This window comes from Platichthys flesus, chromosome 12 (genome assembly GCF_949316205.1).
Source record: "Platichthys flesus chromosome 12, fPlaFle2.1, whole genome shotgun sequence".
Classification (NCBI taxonomy): domain Eukaryota; kingdom Metazoa; phylum Chordata; class Actinopteri; order Pleuronectiformes; family Pleuronectidae; genus Platichthys; species Platichthys flesus.
The window spans coordinates 207158-231573 of NC_084956.1; the positions used below are offsets into that span (position 1 = coordinate 207158).

Below are 24416 nucleotides of genomic sequence, written 5' to 3' on the forward strand. Positions count from 1 at the left end.
AGGCGGCTAGCTTTGTAGCGTAAAGTGGTTAACAGCTGACGACCACTGGACGAATCGACTGAACTGAAATGTTTTTCATTCTAAACTGAAAAACCACGACAGATGCATTTCCTTGCCTTGACCACTAGGAGTGTGTGTACATTGTTCAGAAGAACATTGCAGCACCTGTCGTCACACTTCACGTCAAACTTGTTGTTTTGACCCAGATACTGAATCACTTCTCGCTCTCAGGAACTCATCCTGACCTTCCCAGAATGCAACCTGTTGCTGCTGCACGGAGATTAAACGCCCAGAATAGTTGTTGATCCCCAGTGATCCTGATCTTAACACCCCGCCACACCTGATCCACGAGTCAACCATCAGCTGCTGGAACATGTCAAATGTCCTCGGGAGCATATGTCGGGTCTGACGGGTTGTGACGTCGCAGATCGCCGTTTGTTCGGTCAGTTAAAAAAACAGGATTCAACATGAAGCTGCTCTGAACACCAGCTCTTCTCCTTTAGCCGCGATGCGAATCACTGGCTAATCAGTTCCTTCGAGGTCAGTTTGGTTAATTAGCTGCAGATGTGCTGCTGCGATTATCTGGGTTTAAATCAGAAGATTAAGAAAAGACTCTCGGGACAAAGATTCGGAACTCGCTCACTTCAAACTGTCCGAACATCAACAGAATTCACTTTGTGGATCCAAAAAAGATGTTTTTACTGAAAACTCGGAATCTTCCAACAGAATTTTACAATTATCAACAAAAAAAAAGACCAACATTAGTTTGATAACTTCTGGCAATAAATGCTAAGCTAGGCTACCTGTACCCCTGTCTCCAGCTGTTATGCTAAGCTAGGCTACCTGTCTCCAGCCGTTATGCTTAGCTAGGCTACCTGTCCCCCTATTTCCAGTCTTTATGCTATGCTAGGCTACCTGTCCCCCTGTCTCCAGTCTTTATGCTAAGCTAGGCTACCTGTCTCCAGCCGTTATGCTAAGCTAGGCTACCTGTCCCCCTGTCTCCAGTCTTTATGCTATACTAGGCTACGTGTCCCCCTGTCTCCAGTCTTTAATGCTATGCTAAGCTAATCCTGCTGTGAGTCTGAACATTCAGGGTGCTGATTGGCTGAGGCTCACCTCCAGGATGATAGTGAGGATGACCAGCGCCCCCATGCTGTTCATCATGCCGCTGTAATAGGAGAAGAGCGCCTCCCGACAGCCGCGGACCCAGATGTTGAGCTCCTCAGTGCGGTGGTCGTAGTCGTAGTGGGCGGAGTTGTTGGTCAGGTGATGCTGGATGCAGGGGCGAGGGGATCCGGGGTTACAGCAGCTGAACGGGACGCTGTCCATCAGGAACTTCCCCTCCACGTTACTGAGGAGACGACTGAAGGACAGAGGAAGAATTAACTTTAATACACCTAAACTAAATCTGATTGGTTTGTAGCCCGCGTCTGATGTGGGCGTGTTCTCAGGTGGGGGGGTGGTAGCTTTATATATGAAGCTTCATCTGGTTGCCATGGTAACATCACAATGCATCACTAGCAGCAACGGCACCTTCAGGCACAGTACTCCCCAGTACTCCACTGTACTACTGTACTCCACTGTACTCCAAAGTACTTCACTGTAGTACTGTACTCCAAAGTACTTCACTGTAATACTGTACTGCACCTTACTCCCCAGTGCTCCACTGTACTACTGTACTCCACTGTACTACTGTACTCCAAAGTACTTCACTGTAATACTGTACTGCACCTTACTCCCCAGTACTCCACTGTACTACTGTACTCCACTGCACTACTGTACTCCAAAGTACTTCACTGTAGTACTGTACTCCAAAGTACTTCACTGTACTACTGTACTCCACCTTACTCCCCAGTGCTCCACTGTACTACTGTACTCCACTGTACTACTGTACTCCAAAGTACTTCACTGTACTACTGTACTCCACAGTACTTCACTGTACTCAACTGTACTACTGTACTCCAAAGTACTTCACTGTACTACTGTACTCCACCTTACTCCCCAGTACTCCACTGTACTACTGTACTACTGTACTCCAAAGTACTTCACTGTACTACTGTACTCCACAGTACTTCACTGTACTACTGTACTCCAAAGTACTTCACTGTACTACTGTACTCCACAGTACTTCACTGTACTCCACTGTACTACAGTACTCCACAGTACTCCACTGTACTACAGTACTCCCCAGTACTACAGCATTCCACACTAGTTCAAATGCACCAACTGAACGTCCTCGTGGTTCAACACTATATCGTCGGAGGTGAAGACTTCAGCTGCTGCTTCTTACTCTTCTTCTTCTTCTGTTTAATTCTGTCTCTACTTCCTGTGATTGGTCCAAAAGTCAACACTATCCAACAAAGTGTTTTGACTCTGGAACAGAACCTAGTTCACTTTGATCCAGACCCAGAAGTCCTCTTCTGCTCTGAGGAACCTTTCACACCTGATGTTCAGGTTCAAGCTGAACTAAAGAGTCTGAAGCTCTGAACCGAACAAGATGTGAACAAGTCCTGACTGTTTCCTTGACTCTACAGGTCAGAGGTCAGAGGTCAGGCTCGGTCACTGTTGGACCAATCACAAACCAACACAACAGAACTGAATATCTGAGAAACACTGGAATGTTTCAGACCAACAAACACAACCTTCAGGTTTTTTTCCAGTAAAAGTTGAATTAATCCAAAGGTTCTAATGAATTTGTTGATTGTGAAAGGTCATTTGGTTTTGTGACATCACATTGTGATAGGCGGGGCTTAGAGTGAGTGAATATAATTGGATGATGAGGAATAATCATCTCAGAGAAAGAGAGGGAGTATCTCTTAAACGCATTAACAGAAACACGGAATCACGCACTGGTCCACATCACGCTTCAGTCCGGCAGCCGTCACATGTTCTGCTCTTTGAAATGTTGATGTCAGTTTATAAGTTTGTAACCGAACGTGCTTCGTCTCAGAGTTCCAGGTGTTAGCCGGTTCAACCAAAGCCTGGTTCGGTTTAACCTTGTCATGGTCACAGCATGGAAATCAGCTCCTGACCGATTAAAGACTTAACGATAACTTTTACCTCGTTAATTCCTCATTTATCCTCCAACGACCTTGTTTAACGAGTCACTGAACACGTGACTCAGGTGGTCACCTGATCCCAGAGGTCGTTAGGAAGCTTACTGTAGATCCAGGTTTGTACTCGTCATGACCCTCCGAGCCAGCTGAGCCGGAGGTCACTGTACTGAACCAGGATTACTGATCAATAACCCAAACTGTGAACCATTGTTTATGAAACAGGAAACCATTTCAGTGATGGTGGTCTGTCTGCGCTCTGATTGGCTGTCGTGCTCCAGGTGTACTCACTCTTTGATCTCGTCATTGCTCATGTCCAGGTAGCGGTTGCTGATCCACTGAACCTCGAACCAGTCCCTGAAGTTGTTGTTGCCGCAGCACCGGAACTCGCCCTGCGTCACGTCCAGCGTCCTCTTCATGAAGCAGCGTCCCGGGGTGTCCGTGTCCTTGTAGAACTTGATCCCGTTCTTCAGCCCCTCGGCCAGCGTCAGGTAGACGGCGAACTGCATGAGGAAGCAGAGCAGCGCGGTGAGCAGCAGCAGCACGTTGAAGCCGCAGCACAGCAGCAGGTAGGGCTTCAGCATCGGCCTCCAGCGGGTGAACTTGATGGGGTCCAGAGAGTCGTGACACACTTTGCCCCCGAAGGCGTTGATGGCGCACGCCAACACGCCGACCAGGATGAGCAGGTTGGGAACCACGTGACTCTCGTTGTTGTCCATCATCTCGCTTCTCTTCCGCAGCTCGATCTTGAAGAAGATTCCGAGGCTGAAGAGGAGAATTCCCACGATGACCGAGAGCCAGTAGAGCATCCACAGCCCCTGGGCCAGCTTCACCCGCTTCTGCAGGTTGAACTTCACCGGCAGGAACGGCATCTTCACGTCTCCACGCGACCACACAACGTAAGAGCAAAGTCAACAACAACAAGTCTCCGATCAACAAGAACGAGTTGAAATCAGAATCCGTCAAAGTCTCAGAGTTTTAATCCGTTCCAGAAAGAACCTCGGCCACAGCTGCTGGTTTGTCTCCCATAACTCCGTGCTGCAGGGGGGGCCGAGCAGCTGGCCATCCGACTGGGGTCCGGGTCCGACGGTCCGAGGGTCCAGGTGTGAGTGTGAACGAGATGCGACTCCTCAGCTGGACCCTGAAGCTTCTGATCCCATTAAAAACAGATCAGCTGATAATCAGGTTCTAATGGTTCTAATCCTGCTAATCGGTAAGACGCTGCTTCCTGTGCGGGTCTCACTTCATCCACCTGTCTCCCTGGCAGAGGTTCGAACTCATGGTGTGGACTTAAGAGAAGGTTCTCTCTTCAGAATGCTGGTTATGATTGCATCGCTGTTTAATGTGGCGATAACATTGTTTCTTGTCATCCACAGGTAACCTACTGTTCCTCTGCATCTCATTAACTGTTAATGTTAAATTTTATTTAGATTCTGACGCTGTTTGTTTGCCATCTTTATTTTTCAACAACAAATAAAATCTCTGCGAAACTTAACCTTGGACTGTTCCTCGTGTTTATACTGCCCCCATCAGGACAAACGTGCAAATAAAATCATTTTGAAGTTTTTATTGGTTTTAAATTCTTATACAATTTTAATACATGTTCTCATTTATACAAGAATTCACATATTAACAGTTCAGAAGTCACATCGATCAGCTGATGAAATAAATCTTTAAAGCACTAAGTAAAAACGGAATCAGCCGCTCATCAATAATCAATACTCTGATATGTTGAACAGATCACATGATCATTAACGTTCCTGTTGTCATGGAAACATCAGGAGAGGAGGGTCAGAAATAACTTTGAAAAAAGATTTGACAATAAATCGATCAGTTGATGTCATCTCAACCAATCAAGTCTGTGGTTGCTGATTTAATTCATCAACTGATTAATTAGTGTTTCAGCTCTGGATGGGTTTCTGATAGTACATTACCCATGATCCTCAGCTGCTGAATATGGAGCTGAGCTCTAGGATTGGCGGTTTCCAATTGAAATGCACCCTGGGAGTTGGAGTTCCTTTGTTTGGGTCCTTGTCACACACCTGAACCAATCAGAAACCACAACCTGAGTTTAAACATCACTTGTTTCAGCTGTCGAACGCACTGTGTGTTGGACGCGGCTCTGATTGGTGGACTGAGACAAGTCAAAGGTCTGGCACAAAAAAACAAAACCAATGCCCTAAAAAATATCCCTGAAAGCTGATTGGTCGAGAGGGAAGGGACGGCGGAGGGGCGGCGAAATAGTGAAAGCCAATCACTGAGCTTGAAGGGGGGGATAATCACAGGTGCTGCCAGTCGATGGTGACCAGCGTCTGATTGGCCTCCTGAGCGTGACCTATGACCTCAGCGATGCCGTGCTGCCGCCACAGACGCTCGATCTTCCTGTAACGGTCCAGGCACAGATGGAGGGGGTTCCCCCGCCTGCCGACAACAAACAAATATGATTGTATTCATAATATAAACAAACAAAACAGAAAAAAACTTAAAGAACAACAAGTTAAAACACGTACTTGAGTCCCTGGTCAGTTTCACCGTAGTCGTCCAGATAAGGAGGAGGATAAAAACAACCTTTTGTTTTACCTGCAACAAACAACACCTGACTCTCCCTCACCCTAGAGAGAGAGAGAGAGAGAGATTATTTATAATTATGTGTGCTTCTGTATTTGTAAAATAAATGTAAATGATTGAACAACAATTTCTCTGATGTGGTCATGCTGTTAGCATGTCAGCGGAGGTGGGTGTGTACCTGAGGAAGAGTCCGAGGCCGGTGCCGCAGGTGAAGGTGTGAGCGGTGCACGCTCCCACGTCCTCGCCGTCCACCTCCGTCTGACAGCAGTAACTCTGAGAGCACAAGATGGCGCCGCACACAAGACACAGCGTGGGAGCACGAGACTTATCTCCGCCTGAGCGAGGACACCTGCAGAAAACACACATATACACAGTGGTTACATACGTGTAACACACACACACAGATTTAACATGTGTAACGTGTGCACTGACGTGAAGCTGGACGCCTGGTTGATCAGGACGCTGTAATCATCTGGAAGCTCGATGAGATTGTTCGACTCTCTGGGAAACCTTACGATGACTCCGCCCCCCTGCAGCACCTGTTTCACCCCTGGATGACAACACCACCTGATGACACACACAGACACACACAGACACACACAATTAATTTGGTCACATGAAAAAATTTGTGTGTGTGTACCTGTTAACGAGCGGCTCCAGCAGTGTGTGTGTGTGTGTACCTGTTAATGAGCGGCTCCAGCAGTGTGTGTGTGTGTGTACCTGTTAACGAGCGGCTCCAGCAGTGTGTGTGTGTGTGCGTACCTGTTAATGAGCGGCTCCAGCAGTGTGTGTTGGCTCTGGTGTAGTTGCAGCAGATTGGACGGCAGACTAAGGAAGCTGCAGAGCGCCTCCCACTGACCAGGACCCGCAACTAAACACACACACATTAAATATGAGTGGAATTATTTGATACAACTTTATTCAAATCCTCATCATCAGTTTGCGTGCACGTGTTCATGTATGTGTAGTTACCCAGCAGTTCAGCAGGTGGCGCTGTACAGTTAAGGTAGTGGAAGAAGAGGGCGGCAGCTCGGAGGAATGGCAAGATACCGGCTTTGACACAACGCCACAACTGCCACCCAGAGGACACTACAGGTAACACACTGATCCCCACACAGACACACACAGTTGTTCACATTTGTGTCACCTTCATATCAGATCTGTTTGTGTATCAATAAATCACAGCGTGTGTGTGTGTCTTCACCTGTCCAGGTGTGTCCTCAGTGTGTTGTACAGTTCACAGATAAGCTCCTCCTCCTCTGACCCTCCACCATCCTGATCCATACACACCTCCTCTACAGACAGACAGGCCAGAGACAGACAGACAGGTCATACACAGACCACCTGGAAACACTATGCCTCCGGCCACTGGGTGAAACGTGATGAAGCCTAGATGCAGCGTGAAGAGAACTCTGGACCTCAGGATGTTCTGTATGAAAGAACTACACTTGTGTACCTCAGGTGTGTGAGTGTACCTGACGTCTCAGGTGTGTGTGTTTGTGTGTGTGTGTCACCTGTGCAGGTCGTTAGCAGGATCTGAACCAGGTGAGTCACTGTGACCAGGTGAAGAAGGTGGAGATGAGCTGAGTCAATGCTCGCACTTGATTGGTCCAAACTGTGAACTGAGCTGTAAGCTAACACACTGTAAACCTGCGGAGACACAATTTAAACTGGTTCAAAATGGAATCTGGTTTCATCAGATTAAAATGGATTAACTGGATTAGGTGTAAAGTGTTAAAACTCACCAGCAGGTGAAACATGTCGACGTCGAGGATACAAGGAGAGTTTTCTACCTGAGAGTCTGGCACCAGAACTGAAACACAAACTCATTACACACTACTGACAAACTAATACAATTGTGAACCCCTCTGTGATAGGAAGTGTGTGTTTTTACCTGTGAACAGTCTGATGAAGTGTGTTTGAACTGTTTTCAGTGGAGCTGTTGTCCAACAGGCTGAAGTGAACCTGGTGAGGGCGCTCAGACAGTCGTCCTGACACGCACACGCACACACACACACACACACACACACACGATTACTATCTGTGTCATTCCTCTCTCTCTAACTGCTCTCAACAAACTGAGTGTTACCTGGCGGCAAGGTAGACTCCCAAATAACGGCTTCTCTTCGTCCACCAGGAGGCGCTCTGTAAAGAAAACCACTGTCAGCTGACCTCTGACCCCTCAGGTGTGTGTGTGTGCATATACCTGACGCCTCAGGTGTGTGTATACCTATACTCTGGATGGTGTAGGCGCAGGTAGACCAGCTCAGCACCGGGACTCGCGGGTCCTGATCGTTGGGGTTCAGTTTCAGTCCCACTTTGTAGGTGGACGTGCTGAAGGTGGTGATCATCTCACGGACGCTGCTGGAGAAGCGGTTCCTGAGGGACAAAGTGATGACATCATCCAGGTGTGTATTTTTCTACCATTGATCAGAGAGTGACATCATAATTCTAGTATGAATAATAAAAGTAACTAGTAACTAAAAGTTTCTCATACATGTTCTTGTATGAGTAGAGCCAGAAAATATGTGTTCCTTCAAGCTGAGAACAGTACTTTAGTAAAAGTACTTAGTTACTGTGTAACTGTAATCCTGACAGAAACGTTTGGTTCGAACAAGACAAACATTTAAAGTTGAACACAACAAATATCATTAAGTTGAATTGATCCAAGATTAAACAGCTGATGACTCACTGACAGAGTGTGACAGACTCCGCCCCCTCTGCTACATCTGAAACACAGACACACACACAGATTTAGTCAAGTAGTGTGACTCCGCCTTTTAGATGATTGCCAGGAGACTGACCTTCAGACTGCTTCCTGTGGGCGGAGTATAGTACTGCTATGTGCTGATTGGTTGTGTTAAGCCACACCTCCAGAGAGGGATGATTAACACTGGACAAAGAGAGACGGACAGAGATCAGATAATAACAAATACTGACACATCTGTCAGTTAATATGATCAGGTGTGTGTGTACCTGTGTTCAGGTGTGTGTGTGTACCTTGTGTGTACCTGTGTTCAGGTGTGTGTGTGTACCTTTGTTCAGGTGTGTGTGTGTGTGTGTACCTTTGTTCAGGTGTGTGTGTGTACCTTTGTTCAGGTGTGTGTGTGTACCTTTGTGTGTACCTGTGTTCAGGTGTGTGTGTACCTTTGTTCAGGTGTGTGTGTACCTGTGTTCAGGTGAGGGTGTGTACCTTTGTTCAGGTGTGTGTGTGTACCTGTGTTCAGGTGTGTGTGTGTACCTGTGTTCAGGTGTTTGTGTACCTGTGTTCAGGTGTGTGTGTACCTGTGTTCAGGTGTGTGTGTACCTGTGTTCAGGTGTGTGTGTGTGGGGTAGCAGGGGGATCACAGTGTTGCTCAGACATTCACAGAGAGGACACAGGAATTCTCCGTTTTCTACGTCATAGCTGGTGTGACCTCGAAGACGCTGCTGACGTCTCTGCTCCTTCACCTGCACGGCCTCGAAGTACCTGAACACACACACAGTTTGTTCAGCTCTCTCTCTCTCTCCTCAGATCAATACATGGAACACTGATCATACATTAAACATATAAGCACTTTGTTACTTGTATGTAAAAGTGCTATGCAAATAAGTTATTATAATTAATAAATAATCAGTTTATAGTTATGAGTTCCCATTTGTTTTGGTTTGAGATGTATCCATTTCCATGAGCACTTTGGACAACAATGTAACCCCAGAATGTTCTGTCACCTGTGTATGAGAACACTGGTGTGACAGTGACATACCTCTGCCAGCAGGTGGCATGCATGATGTGTCCACAGCTGGCTGTGTGGATCCCCAGGGACAGGTCCGGGTGCATGAACAGGGGGTCATGTCGCTCTGGAAACATCCATCAATCAGTTAACCCTGAGCTCTGACTGGCTGCTCTCCTGATGATGTCACTGTGAGGCTCACCTGGGTCGGGCAGGGTGCGGCGGCGGTTTTTGGACAGAACAGTTGACCTCTGGATGAACGCAGCGAGCACCATGGCTCTGCCGTGACCTCTGACCTCCTGCTCCTCCTGACACAAGATACAGGTGACAAGCTGACGGGGCTCTGCTCCACCCAACCTCCTGGGACCAACACACACCTGAGAAACACAGGGGTGCTCCAGACTGGGGGCACTTGGGGAGGGGGGGACATTTTAATGTTCTGTCTCCTGTCAGAAAAACTATGAACAGCAACAGATTTTCACACGTGTATATACAGATGTATTATAAGGCTTCACGATATTAAGAAAACCTGTGATATCCATGTTGAATATTGCAATGACGATGACTTGCAAAGTGCAAATGCACTGCAATGATGATAGATTTCCGATATATAGTTTACAAATATATATAGTATATACATATACTATGTGTACATGTGTATACACAGGCATATACATTTATATAAAGGTATACACAGGTATATATCCAAATGTGAACAGGTATATACAGATGTATACAAGTGTATACCAAAATGTATACAACACAATATGTACACAGATATTTGAGAGAAGAGGAATGGCACACATGCCTGTTCTTGCAAAAACATTTAATTAAGTGTACAACGTTTTTGTCGTGTGGACCTTCATCAGGGAAACAGTGAGAGAAACACACAGGCTGCACCTCCATGAAAGTGGCCAATCAGAGAGAAGAAGGCTCTCACACTGTTGGTCTGCTTCTTCTCTCTGATTGGCCACTTCATGCTTGTCTCACCGTTTACCTGGTGAAGTACAGGACAGTGTGTGCGATCCTCTTCTCTCACCTGTATGTGCTTTTCCTCCTACATACCTGTCCATAATACTTTTTGAAGGAGTTCATTGTCCCTTTCAGTGTTGTTTTACACAGGTATTTCAAAGTGTATACAGGTACATGCAGGTGTACACAGGTCCTGGTCTACCTGCTGTCTGCAGCTCTGGCACTAGACGCTTCCAGCTCCTCCAGACTTTGTTGGAAAAGTTCTTTGTTCTCGTTGATGAAGTGTTTCTGCATCTCGGACATCTGAGCCATGATCTTCTCTCTGCGGAGACGAGCCAGCTCTGCCTTCCTCTTCCTCTCTGCCTTGTCTCTGTCCCTCAGCGTCTGCGGACACGACAGGTGTGTTCACCTGCTGCTGCAGCTCAGTGTAATTCAGGTGTTCTGGTACTTTACCTCCTCCGCTCCATGTCCACGACAGGTGCTGACTGTGGATATGGACGCTGTTCGTTCTCTCATTGTTTTAATATTCGACACCGTCTGGACACAAAAACAGGAACAACACATGAATGCAAAAATGACTCCAATTCATAGAACCTAACAAATATTAAATTATCTACATAGGTGAATACTTTAAAGTATTAATCACACACAGACCTGTCAGCTAATAAACCAGAGTGGTGTGGTGACAACTAGTCTTTGTACAGGGATGGTACTGTCGGGTTGGTCTGTGTAATACTGTGATAATGTAATACTGTGATACTGTGATACTGTGATACTGGACTCAGTTCAACACAAAGATCACAGATCTATAGAATCGATATGCTGAGTCATCTTGAATCTAGAATCTTCATGAGACAGGAAACCATCACAGTCACTAAACACTTGTTTCCTCCTCATCCTTCTATCACGTTCTCCTCCATCAGGGTCAGTGTTCCATCACTTCCACTTATTGATCAGTCTGATGATCAGGTTATAGATCAGTCTGGTGATCAGGTCATTGATCAGGTTATGGATCAGTCTGATGATCAGGTCATTGATCAGGTTATGGATCAGTCTGATGATCAGGTTATGGATCAGTCTGGTGATCAGGTCATTGAACAGGTTATGGATCAGTCTGATGATCAGGTTATGGATCAGTCTGGTGATCAGGTCATTGATCAGGTTATGGATCAGTCTGATGATCAGGTTATGGATCAGTCTGGTGATCAGGTCATTGAACAGGTTATTGATCAGGTTATGGATCAGTCTGGTGATCAGGTCATTGAACAGGTTATTGATCAGGTTATGGATCAGTCTGGTGATCAGGTTATTGATCATTCTGATGATCAGGTTATGGATCAGTCTGATGATCAGGTTATGGATCAGTCTGATGATCAGGTTATGGATCAGTCTGGTGATCAGGTCATTGAACAAGTTATTGATCAGGTTATGGATCAGTCTGGTGATCAGGTTATGGATCAGTCTGGTGATCAGGTTATGGATCAGTCTGGTGATCAGGTCATTGATCTCATTGACCTGAACATTTAGGAAGATATTTACCTTGAGGATCCAGGTGATGATGTCTTTGTGAACCTCAAGGTGAGGAGCGTTCTGAAGAGTCTCCAACAAGGCCAGGACACTTCCTGTCGGACTAGGAGCTTGACCTGGACCTACACGCACAGACACACATAGATGTGGAGTGTGGGACTTTGGCATTCAATTGTGTAATGATGTGTGTTGTTGGATTGTTGTGTAGTTGTGTACTGACGTGATATCTTGCAGGTGTAGTTGAAGGTGACATCATCATCTCCTTTGTTTTCTAACTGCTGCTGCTCCTCCAGTAGAGCCATGGCCACCATGTGGAGCACCTGTACACTCATTATTTAGTGAATACAGTAATCTAAACATCATGCTCCCCCCCACACACTCTCTCTTTCTCTTACCCTCTGTAGCATTGACTCGGTCCAGCTCCCCCCACTTGGCTCCACAGCCCACTGCAGCACAGCGCCCTCTACAGCCAACAAGACGTCACACTGCAGGACGTTTACGAGACTCGCAAAGAGAGGACAGAGAGGGGGGGGGAGTGGGGGAGGCAGGGCTGCACAACACAAAACACACACACACACACACAGTGTAGTATTGATGTGACATGTTGATAACTGATAATTCACATTCTTCATTAGTTGACGTGATGTCACAATGGATCAGTGACATCATCAGGTGTGTTTACCTGTGTCCTCTCCTTTCTGTCTCCTCAGTTTCCTCTGAGCCTCCTCAGCCTGGAACACACATCACACATGGTTACCGCAGCAGCACACAGATCAATGCCTCGTAGATCATTACAGTGATCAGTTGTGTACCTTGGACTGATCAGCTCTGCTGTAGTGATGAAAGTAAAGGTTGAAGTTTTTGTTCCACTCGGGACAAAGTTCATACAAACCACGACCTGTTACACCTGGTTTCCTGTAGAAGGCAGTACAGACACAAACTGTCAGTACAGACACCTAATACACAAACTGTCAGTACAGACACACAATACACACACCGTCAGTGCAGACACTAGAGGTGTGCACCTTCAATAGCCTGACGACTCAATGCACAACGACTCATCTATATGTATTTCAATGTATCACATCACAATTTTCTGTTACTGCACGTGGCTGCTTTTTCATCAGTTAATAAAATCACTGAGATATGAATTCCCTTTCTATTTAGAAAGTGCTCTAAAAAGTATTATAGAATGTAACTGGTATTGAGAGTGTGCCATAATTTACTAAACAAGGTTATCAATGGATACAACAGTGAGTCTATGAAAGTTGTCAGTTCTCTCCCCTCTGATTTCATTCATTCAGTTTAGACTGGTGTGCTGCGCCTAAAGGACTCGGATTATAGCCTTTGATGTATCAAGGTGGCACCAACTGCCCCCCCCTTAGCAGCACCACTGCACGGAGGCCCTTTACTCTGCTGGTCCACATGTGACTCTGCTCCTCTGACGTTTTCTAATCATCACACTTAGAACTGATCTTTATAAAAACTTGATGAATTCATGTTTACGTTCCTAGATAAACAGGAAGTCGCTTCTTCTGCAACAATGAAGTTAAAACCTGATGTGCTGAATTGATTATTCTTGAGTCTCTGCATTGATGCAGAGTTGTCCACGTCTGCAACCCCATGCATTTGAGAAATTCAACACCTCTAGCAGACACACACTGTCAGTGCAGACACACAATCGACACACACACTGTCCATACAGACACACAACACACACTGTGAAAAGAACTAACTTGAAAGAAGCGACGCTGTCGATGACTCCCTCCAGACCTGTCTCCTTATTACCCTGTAACACAGAGAGGTAGAGAGACAGATGCAGACTGGTACAGACAGACAGGTAGACAGGCAAAGACAGGTAGACAGACAGCTACACAGGTGTCTCACGTTCTCAGGTAGAGCCTTCACCAGCTCACTGTGAGACATCGGTCTGATCGACAGCTGGTGGATGATTTCTCTTCTGACCTCATCGAGGGGTTCCACTTGTCCCACACCTGCCACATAGCGCTCCCCTGTACAACAGTCAGAAACACACCTGATCATCACCTGTACAACAGTCACACACCTGATCATCACCTGTACCACAGTCACACATCTGATCATCACCTGTACAACAGTCAGAAACACACCTGATCATCACCTGTACCACAGTCACACACCTGATCATCACCTGTACCACAGTCACACATCTGATCATCACCTGTACCACAGTCAGAAACACACCTGATCATCACCTGTACCACAGTCACACACCTGATCATCACCTGTACAACAGTCACACACCTGATCATCACCTGTACCACAGTCACACATCTGATCATCACCTGTACAACAGTCACACACCTGATCATCACCTGTACCACAGTCACACACCTGATCATCACCTGTACCACAGTCACACACCTGATCATCACCTGTACCACAGTCACACACCTGATCATCACCTGTACCACAGTCACACACCTGATCATCACCTGTACCACAGTCACACACCTGATCATCACCTGTACAACAGTCACACACCTGATCATCACCTGTACCACAGTCACACATCTGATCATCACCTGTACAACAGTCACACACCTGATCATCACCTGTACCACAGTCACACACCTGATCATCACCTGTACCACAGTCACACATCTGATCATCACCTGTACAACAGTCACACATCTGATCATCACCTGTACAACAGTCACACACCTGATCATCACCTGTACCACAGTCACACACCTGATCATCACCTGTACAACAGTCACACACCTGATCATCACCTGTACAACAGTCACACACCTGATCATCACCTGTACAACAGTCACACACATGAACACGTAATCTGAACAGACGACTCACCGACGACCATGATGATGAGATGAAGCATCTCCTCAATCAGAGTGTTGTTCTGCTGGACCACGTCCTGTGAAATAGACAGAGCTCATTCACGTCTGTTGGTGTCTGTAGTTTCAGTACTGACCCTGTTGGTCTCTCTGTATCTCTGCCTGACGTCTGTTGGTGTCTGTAGTTTCAGTACTGACGTTGTTGGCCTCTCTGTTTCACTACCTGACATCTGTTGGTGTCAGTAGTTTCAGTACTGACCTTGTTGGTCTCTCTGTTTCACTACCTGACGTCTGTTTGTGTCTGTAGTTTCAGTTCTGACCCTGTTGGCCTCTCTGTTTCACTACCTGACATCTGTTGGTGTCAGTAGTTTCAGTACTGACCCTGTTTGCCTCTCTGTTTCACTATGTCACGTCTGTAGTTTCAGTACTGACCTTGTTGACCTCTCTGTTTCACTACCTGACGTCTGTTTGTGTCGGTAGTTTCAGTACTGACCTTGTTGGTCTCTCTGTTTCACTACCTGACGTATGTTGGTGTCAGTAGTTTCAGTACTAACCCTGTCGGCCTCTCTGTGTCACTACGTGACGTTTGTTGGTGTCTGTAGTTTCAGTACTGACCCTGTTGGCCTATCTGTTTCACTACCTGACGTCTGTTTGTGTCGGTAGTCTCAGTACTGACCCTGTTGGCCTCTCTGTTTCACTACCTGACGTCTGTTTGTGTCGGTAGTTTCAGTACTGACCTTGTTGGTCTCTCTGTTTCACTACCTGACGTCTGTTTGTGTCTGTAGTTTCAGTACTGACCCTGTTGGCCTCTCTGTTTCACTACCTGACATCTGTTGGTGTCAGTAGTTTCAGTACTGACCCTGTTGGCCTCTCTGTTTTACTACGTCACGTCTGTTGGTGTCTGTAGTTTCAGTACTGACCTTGTTGGCCTCTCTGTTTCACTACGTCACGTCTGTTGGTGTCTGTAGTCTCAGTACTGACCCTGTTGGCCTCTCTGTTTCACTACCTGACGTCTGTTTGTGTCGGTAGTTTCAGTACTGACCTTGTTGGTCTCTCTGTATCTCTGCCTGACGTCTGTTGGTGTCTGTAGTTTCAGTACTGACGTTGTTGGCCTCTCTGTTTCACTACCTGACATCTGTTGGTGTCAGTAGTTTCAGTACTGACCCTGTTGGCCTCCCTGTTTCACTACGTCACGTCTGTTGGTGTCTGTAGTTTCAGTACTAACCCTGTTGGCCTCTCTGTGTCACTACGTGACGTCTGTTATGGTCTGTAGTTTCAGTACTGACCCTGTTTGCCTCTCTGTTTCACTATGTCACGTCTGTAGTTTCAGTACTGACCTTGTTGACCTCTCTGTTTCACTACCTGACGTCTGTTTGTGTCGGTAGTTTCAGTACTGACCTTGTTGGTCTCTCTGTTTCACTACCTGACGTATGTTGGTGTCAGTAGTTTCAGTACTGACCTTGTTGACCTCTCTGTTTCACTACCTGACGTCTGTTTGTGTCGGTAGTTTCAGTACTGACCTTGTTGGTCTCTCTGTTTCACGGCCTCTCTGTGTCACTACCTGACGTCTGTTTGTGTCTGTAGTTTCAGTACTGACCCTGTTGGCCTCTCTGTTTCACTACCTGACGTCTGTTTGTGTCGGTAGTTTCAGTACTGACCTTGTTGGTCTCTCTGTTTCACTACCTGACGTCTGTTTGTGTCTGTAGTTTCAGTACTGACCCTGTTGGCCTCTCTGTTTCACTACCTGACATCTGTTGGTGTCAGTAGTTTCAGTACTGACCCTGTTGGCCTCTCTGTTTCACTACCTGACGTCTGTTTGTGTCTGTAGTTTCAGTACTGACCCTGTTGGCCTCTCTGTTTCACTACCTGACATCTGTTGGTGTCAGTAGTTTCAGTACTGACCCTGTTGGCCTCTCTGTTTCACTACGTCACGTCTGTTGGTGTCTGTAGTTTCAGTACTGACCCTGTTGGCCTCTCTGTTTCACTACGTCACGTCTGTTGGTGTCTGTAGTTTCAGTACTGACCTTGCTGGCCTCTCTGTTTCACTACGTCACGTCTGTTGGTGTCTGTAGTTTCAGTACTGACCTTGTTGGTCTCTCTGTTTCACTACCTGACGTCTGTTTGTGTCTGTAGTTTCAGTTCTGACCCTGTTGGCCTCTCTGTTTCACTACCTGACATCTGTTGGTGTCAGTAGTTTCAGTACTGACCCTGTTGGCCTCTCTGTTTCACTACGTCACGTCTGTTGGTGTCTGTAGTTTCAGTACTGACCTTGTTGGTCTCTCTGTTTCACTACCTGACGTCTGTTTGTGTCTGTAGTTTCAGTTCTGACCCTGTTGGCCTCTCTGTTTCACTACCTGACGTCTGTTTGTGTCGGTAGTTTCAGTACTGACCTTGTTGGTCTCTCTGTTTCACTACCTGACGTCTGTTTGTGTCTGTAGTTTCAGTACTGACCCTGTTGGCCTCTCTGTTTCACTACCTGACATCTGTTGGTGTCAGTAGTTTCAGTACTGACCCTGTTGGCCTCTCTGTTTCACTACCTGACGTCTGTTTGTGTCTGTAGTTTCAGTACTGACCCTGTTGGCCTCTCTGTTTCACTACCTGACATCTGTTGGTGTCAGTAGTTTCAGTACTGACCCTGTTGGCCTCTCTGTTTCACTACGTCACGTCTGTTGGTGTCTGTAGTTTCAGTACTGACCCTGTTGGCCTCTCTGTTTCACTACGTCACGTCTGTTGGTGTCTGTAGTTTCAGTACTGACCTTGCTGGCCTCTCTGTTTCACTACGTCACGTCTGTTGGTGTCTGTAGTTTCAGTACTGACCTTGTTGGTCTCTCTGTTTCACTACCTGACGTCTGTTTGTGTCTGTAGTTTCAGTTCTGACCCTGTTGGCCTCTCTGTTTCACTACCTGACATCTGTTGGTGTCAGTAGTTTCAGTACTGACCCTGTTGGCCTCTCTGTTTCACTACGTCACGTCTGTTGGTGTCTGTAGTTTCAGTACTGACCTTGTTGGTCTCTCTGTTTCACTACCTGACGTCTGTTTGTGTCTGTAGTTTCAGTTCTGACCCTGTTGGCCTCTCTGTTTCACTACGTCACGTCTGTTGGTGTCTGTAGTTTCAGTACTGACTTTGTTAGACTCTCTGTATCTCTGCCTGACATCTGTTGGTGTCTGTAGTTTCAGTACTGACCTTGTTGGCCTCTCTGTTTCACTACCTGACGTCTGTTGGTGTCTGTAGTTTCAGTACTGACCTTGTTGGCCTCTCTGTTTTACTACCTGACATCTGTTGGTGTCAGTAGTTTCAGTACTGACCCTGTTGGCCTCTCTGTTTCACTACGTCACGTCTGTTGGTGTCTGTAGTTTCAGTACTGACCTTGTTGGCCTCTCTGTATCTCTGCCTGACATCTGTTGGTGTCTGTAGTTTCAGTACTAACCCTGTCGGCCTCTCTGTGTCACTACGTGACGTTTGTTGGTGTCTGTAGTTTCAGTACTGACCCTGTTGGCCTATCTGTTTCACTATGTCACGTCTGTTGGTGTCTGTAGTTTCAGTACTGACCTTGTTGGTCTCTCTGTTTCACTACCTGACGTATGTTGGTGTCAGTAGTTTCAGTACTAACCCTGTCGGCCTCTCTGTGTCACTACGTGACGTTTGTTGGTGTCTGTAGTTTCAGTACTGACCCTGTTGGCCTATCTGTTTCACTACCTGACGTCTGTTTGTGTCGGTAGTCTCAGTACTGACCCTGTTGGCCTCTCTGTTTCACTACCTGACGTCTGTTTGTGTCGGTAGTTTCAGTACTGACCTTGTTGGTCTCTCTGTTTCACTACCTGACGTCTGTTTGTGTCTGTAGTTTCAGTACTGACCCTGTTGGCCTCTCTGTTTCACTACCTGACATCTGTTGGTGTCAGTAGTTTCAGTACTGACCCTGTTGGCCTCTCTGTTTCACTACGTCACGTCTGTTGGTGTCTGTAGTTTCAGTACTGACCTTGTTGGCCTCTCTGTTTCACAACGTCACGTCTGTTGGTGTCTGTAGTTTCAGTACTGACCTTGTTGGTCTCTCTGTTTCACTACCTGACGTCTGTTTGTGTCTGTAGTTTCAGTTCTGACCCTGTTGGCCTCTCTGTTTCACTATGTCACGTCTGTTGGTGTCTGTAGTTTCAGTACTGACCTTGTAGGCCTCACTGTTTCACTACCTGACGTCTGTTTGTGTCGGTAGTCTCAGTACTGACCCTGTTGGCCTCTCTGTTTCACTACCTGACGTCTGTTTGTGTCGGTAGTTTCAGTACTGACCTTGTTGGTCTCTCTGTTTCACTACCTGACGTCTGTTTGTGTCTGTAGTTTCAGTACTGACCCTGTTGGCCTCTCTGTTTCACTACCTGACATCTGTTGGTGTCAGTAGTTTCAGTACTGACCTTGCTGGCCTCTCTGTTTCACTACGTCACGTCTGTTGGTGTCTGTAGTTTCAGTACTGACCTTGTTGGTCTCTCTGTTTCACTACCTGACGTCTGTTTGTGTCTGTAGTTTCAGTTCTGACCCTGTTGGCCTCTCTGTTTCACTATGTCACGTCTGTTGGTGTCTGTAGTTTCAGTACTGACCTTGTAGGCCTCACTGTTTCACTACCTGACGTCTGTTTGTGTCGGTAGTCTCAGTACTGACCCTGTTGGCCTCTCTGTTTCACTACCTGACGTCTGTTTGTGTCGGTAGTTTCAGTACTGACCTTGTTGGTCTCTCTGTTTCACTACCTGACGTCTGTTTGTGTCTGTAGTTTCAGTACTGACCCTGTTGGCCTCTCTGTTTCACTACCTGACATCTGTTGGTGTCAGTAGTTTCAGTACTGACCTTGCTGGCCTCTCTGTTTCACTACGTCACGTCTGTTGGTGTCTGTAGTTTCAGTACTGACCTTGTTGGTCTCTCTGTTTCACTACCTGACGTCTGTTTGTGTCTGTAGTTTCAGTTCTGACCCTGTTGGCCTCTCTGTTTCACTATGTCACGTCTGTTGGTGTCTGTAGTTTCAGTACTGACCTTGTTGGCCTCTCTGTTTCACTACGTCACGTCTGTTGGTGTCTGTAGTTTCAGTACTGACTTTGTTGGCCTCTCTGTATCTCTGCCTGACATCTGTTGGTGTCTGTAGTTTCAGTACTGACCTTGTTGGCCTCTCTGTTTCACTACCTGACGTCTGTTGGTGTCTGTAGTTTCAGTACTGACCTTGTTGGCCTCTCTGTTTCACTACCTGACATCTGTTGGTGTCAGTAGTTTCAGTACTGACCTTGTTGGTCTCTCTGTTTCACTACCTGACGTCTGTTTGTGTCTGTAGTTTCAGTTCTGACCCTGTTGGCCTCTCTGTTTCACTACCTGACATCTGTTGGTGTCAGTAGTTTCAGTACTGACCCTGTTGGCCTCTCTGTTTCACTACGTCACGTCTGTTGGTGTCTGTAGTTTCAGTACTGACCTTGTTGGCCTCTCTGTTTCACTACGTCACATCTGTTGGTGTCTGTAGTTTCAGTACTGACTTTGTTGGCCTCTCTGTATCTCTGCCTGACATCTGTTGGTGTCTGTAGTTTCAGTACTGACCTTGTTGGCCTCTCTGTTTCACTACCTGACGTCTGTTGGTGTCTGTAGTTTCAGTACTGACCTTGTTGGCCTCTCTGTTTCACTACCTGACATCTGTTGGTGTCAGTAGTTTCAGTACTGACCCTGTTGGCCTCTCTGTTTCACTACCTGACGTCTGTAGATTCAGTACTGACCTTGTTGGCCTCTCTGTTTCACTACCTGACATCTGTTGGTGTCTGTAGTTTCAGTACTGACCTTGTTGGCCTCTCTGTTTCACTACCTGACGTCTGTTGGTGTCAGTAGTTTCAGTACTGACCCTGTTGGCCTCTCTGTTTCACTACGTCACGTCTGTTGGTGTCTGTAGTTTCAGTACTGACCTTGTTGGTCTCTCTGTTTCACTACCTGACGTCTGTTTGTGTCTGTAGTTTCAGTTCTGACCCTGTTGGCCTCTCTGTTTCACTACCTGACATCTGTTGGTGTCAGTAGTTTCAGTACTGACCCTGTTGGCCTCTCTGTTTCACTACGTCACGTCTGTTGGTGTCTGTAGTTTCAGTACTGACCTTGTTGGCCTCTCTGTTTCACTACCTGACATCTGTTGGTGTCAGTAGTTTCAGTACTGACCCTGTTGGCCTCTCTGTTTCACTACCTGACGTCTGTAGATTCAGTACTGACCTTGTTGGCCTCTCTGTTTCACTACCTGACGTCTGTTGGTGTCTGTAGTTTCAGTACTGACCTTGTTGGCCTCTCTGTTTCACTACCTGACGTCTGTTGGTGTCAGTCGTTTCAGTACTGACCCTGTTGGCCTCTCTGTTTCACTACGTCACGTCTGTTGGTGTCTGTAGTTTCAGTACTGACTTTGTTAGACTCTCTGTATCTCTGCCTGACATCTGTTGGTGTCTGTAGTTTCAGTACTGACCTTGTTGGCCTCTCTGTTTCACTACCTGACGTCTGTTGGTGTCTGTAGTTTCAGTACTGACCCTGTTGGCCTCTCTGTTTCACTACCTGACATCTGTTGGTGTCAGTAGTTTCAGTACTGACTTTGTTGGCCTCTCTGTATCTCTGCCTGACATCTGTTGGTGTCTGTAGTTTCAGTACTGACCTTGTTGGCCTCTCTGTTTCACTACCTGACGTCTGTTGGTGTCTGTAGTTTCAGTACTGACCTTGTTGGCCTCTCTGTTTTACTACCTGACATCTGTTGGTGTCAGTAGTTTCAGTACTGACCCTGTTGGCCTCTCTGTTTCACTACGTCACGTCTGTTGGTGTCTGTAGTTTCAGTACTGACCTTGTTGGCCTCTCTGTATCTCTGCCTGACATCTGTTGGTGTCTGTAGTTTCAGTACTAACCCTGTCGGCCTCTCTGTGTCACTACGTGACGTTTGTTGGTGTCTGTAGTTTCAGTACTGACCCTGTTGGCCTATCTGTTTCACTATGTCACGTCTGTTGGTGTCTGTAGTTTCAGTACTGACCTTGTTGGTCTCTCTGTTTCACTACCTGACGTCTGTTTGTGTCGGTAGTTTCAGTACTGACCTTGTTGGTCTCTCTGTTTCACTACCTGACGTCTGTTTGTGTCTGTAGTTTCAGTACTGACCCTGTTGGCCTCTCTGTTTCACTACCTGACATCTGTTGGTGTCAGTAGTTTCAGTACTGACCCTGTTGGCCTCTCTGTTTCACTACGTCACGTCTGTTGGTGTCTGTAGTTTCAGTTCTGACCCTGTTGGCCTCTCTGTTTCACTACGTCACGTCTGTTGGTGTCTGTAGTTTCAGTACTGACTTTGTTAGACTCTCTGTATCTCTGCCTGACATCTGTTGGTGTCTGTAGTTTCAGTACTGACCTTGTTGGCCTCTCTGTTTCACTACCTGACGTCTGTTGGTGTCTGTAGTTTCAGTACTGACCTTGTTGGCCTCTCTGTTTTACTACCTGACATCTGTTGGTGTCAGTAGTTTCAGTACTGACCCTGTTGGCCTCTCTGTTTCACTACGTCACGTCTGTTGGTGTCTGTAGTTTCAGTACTGACCTTGTTGGCCTCTCTGTATCTCTGCCTGACATCTGTTGGTGTCTGTAGTTTCAGTACTAACCCTGTCGGCCTCTCTGTGTCACTACGTGACGTTTGTTGGTGTCTGTAGTTTCAGTACTGACCCTGTTGGCCTATCTGTTTCACTATGTCACGTCTGTTGGTGTCTGTAGTTTCAGTACTGACCTTGTTGGTCTCTCTGTTTCACTACCTGACGTATGTTGGTGTCAGTAGTTTCAGTACTAACCCTGTCGGCCTCTCTGTGTCACTACGTGACGTTTGTTGGTGTCTGTAGTTTCAGTACTGACCCTGTTGGCCTATCTGTTTCACTACCTGACGTCTGTTTGTGTCGGTAGTCTCAGTACTGACCCTGTTGGCCTCTCTGTTTCACTACCTGACGTCTGTTTGTGTCGGTAGTTTCAGTACTGACCTTGTTGGTCTCTCTGTTTCACTACCTGACGTCTGTTTGTGTCTGTAGTTTCAGTACTGACCCTGTTGGCCTCTCTGTTTCACTACCTGACATCTGTTGGTGTCAGTAGTTTCAGTACTGACCCTGTTGGCCTCTCTGTTTCACTACGTCACGTCTGTTGGTGTCTGTAGTTTCAGTACTGACCTTGTTGGCCTCTCTGTTTCACAACGTCACGTCTGTTGGTGTCTGTAGTTTCAGTACTGACCTTGTTGGTCTCTCTGTTTCACTACCTGACGTCTGTTTGTGTCTGTAGTTTCAGTTCTGACCCTGTTGGCCTCTCTGTTTCACTATGTCACGTCTGTTGGTGTCTGTAGTTTCAGTACTGACCTTGTAGGCCTCACTGTTTCACTACCTGACGTCTGTTTGTGTCGGTAGTCTCAGTACTGACCCTGTTGGCCTCTCTGTTTCACTACCTGACGTCTGTTTGTGTCGGTAGTTTCAGTACTGACCTTGTTGGTCTCTCTGTTTCACTACCTGACGTCTGTTTGTGTCTGTAGTTTCAGTACTGACCCTGTTGGCCTCTCTGTTTCACTACCTGACATCTGTTGGTGTCAGTAGTTTCAGTACTGACCTTGCTGGCCTCTCTGTTTCACTACGTCACGTCTGTTGGTGTCTGTAGTTTCAGTACTGACCTTGTTGGTCTCTCTGTTTCACTACCTGACGTCTGTTTGTGTCTGTAGTTTCAGTTCTGACCCTGTTGGCCTCTCTGTTTCACTATGTCACGTCTGTTGGTGTCTGTAGTTTCAGTACTGACCTTGTAGGCCTCACTGTTTCACTACCTGACGTCTGTTTGTGTCGGTAGTCTCAGTACTGACCCTGTTGGCCTCTCTGTTTCACTACCTGACGTCTGTTTGTGTCGGTAGTTTCAGTACTGACCTTGTTGGTCTCTCTGTTTCACTACCTGACGTCTGTTTGTGTCTGTAGTTTCAGTACTGACCCTGTTGGCCTCTCTGTTTCACTACCTGACATCTGTTGGTGTCAGTAGTTTCAGTACTGACCTTGCTGGCCTCTCTGTTTCACTACGTCACGTCTGTTGGTGTCTGTAGTTTCAGTACTGACCTTGTTGGTCTCTCTGTTTCACTACCTGACGTCTGTTTGTGTCTGTAGTTTCAGTTCTGACCCTGTTGGCCTCTCTGTTTCACTATGTCACGTCTGTTGGTGTCTGTAGTTTCAGTACTGACCTTGTTGGCCTCTCTGTTTCACTACGTCACGTCTGTTGGTGTCTGTAGTTTCAGTACTGACTTTGTTGGCCTCTCTGTATCTCTGCCTGACATCTGTTGGTGTCTGTAGTTTCAGTACTGACCTTGTTGGCCTCTCTGTTTCACTACCTGACGTCTGTTGGTGTCTGTAGTTTCAGTACTGACCTTGTTGGCCTCTCTGTTTCACTACCTGACATCTGTTGGTGTCAGTAGTTTCAGTACTGACCTTGTTGGTCTCTCTGTTTCACTACCTGACGTCTGTTTGTGTCTGTAGTTTCAGTTCTGACCCTGTTGGCCTCTCTGTTTCACTACCTGACATCTGTTGGTGTCAGTAGTTTCAGTACTGACCCTGTTGGCCTCTCTGTTTCACTACGTCACGTCTGTTGGTGTCTGTAGTTTCAGTACTGACCTTGTTGGCCTCTCTGTTTCACTACGTCACATCTGTTGGTGTCTGTAGTTTCAGTACTGACTTTGTTGGCCTCTCTGTATCTCTGCCTGACATCTGTTGGTGTCTGTAGTTTCAGTA

At 46.7% G+C, this 24416-nt stretch overlaps 2 protein-coding genes across 2 annotated transcripts in view; both read right to left on the reverse strand.

The window, feature by feature from the left end:
* Positions 1-1052: 1052 nt before the first annotated feature.
* On the reverse strand, positions 1053-4047 carry prph2b (peripherin 2b (retinal degeneration, slow)). The gene is made up of 2 exons (XM_062400479.1): positions 3345-4047; positions 1053-1363 (listed from the first exon to the last, which is right to left on the reverse strand). The coding sequence occupies exons 1-2, from the start codon at positions 3923-3925 to the stop codon at positions 1090-1092; spliced, it is 855 nt and encodes a 284-aa protein (XP_062256463.1). The 5' UTR covers positions 3926-4047; the 3' UTR covers positions 1053-1089.
* A 558-nt stretch (positions 4048-4605) lies between these two features.
* The window catches only part of ubr2 (ubiquitin protein ligase E3 component n-recognin 2), a 32526-nt gene continuing 12715 nt past the window's right edge, over positions 4606-24416 (reverse strand). Inside the window, exons 20-46 of the mRNA XM_062400478.1 lie at positions 14687-14750; positions 13721-13845; positions 13570-13622; positions 12646-12748; positions 12516-12564; positions 12229-12383; positions 12054-12153; positions 11846-11955; positions 10760-10843; positions 10509-10690; positions 9537-9745; positions 9368-9461; positions 8929-9090; positions 8426-8514; positions 8314-8350; positions 7852-8000; positions 7711-7766; positions 7516-7612; positions 7367-7434; positions 7136-7271; positions 6826-6916; positions 6594-6724; positions 6384-6492; positions 6054-6188; positions 5800-5970; positions 5564-5665; positions 4606-5474 (exon numbers count right to left, since the gene is read on the reverse strand). Of these exons, the coding sequence (XP_062256462.1) occupies positions 5333-5474; positions 5564-5665; positions 5800-5970; positions 6054-6188; positions 6384-6492; positions 6594-6724; positions 6826-6916; positions 7136-7271; positions 7367-7434; positions 7516-7612; positions 7711-7766; positions 7852-8000; positions 8314-8350; positions 8426-8514; positions 8929-9090; positions 9368-9461; positions 9537-9745; positions 10509-10690; positions 10760-10843; positions 11846-11955; positions 12054-12153; positions 12229-12383; positions 12516-12564; positions 12646-12748; positions 13570-13622; positions 13721-13845; positions 14687-14750 (3003 nt within the window). The 3' untranslated portion in view covers positions 4606-5332. The remainder of the gene's footprint in view (positions 5475-5563; positions 5666-5799; positions 5971-6053; positions 6189-6383; positions 6493-6593; positions 6725-6825; positions 6917-7135; positions 7272-7366; positions 7435-7515; positions 7613-7710; positions 7767-7851; positions 8001-8313; positions 8351-8425; positions 8515-8928; positions 9091-9367; positions 9462-9536; positions 9746-10508; positions 10691-10759; positions 10844-11845; positions 11956-12053; positions 12154-12228; positions 12384-12515; positions 12565-12645; positions 12749-13569; positions 13623-13720; positions 13846-14686; positions 14751-24416) is intronic.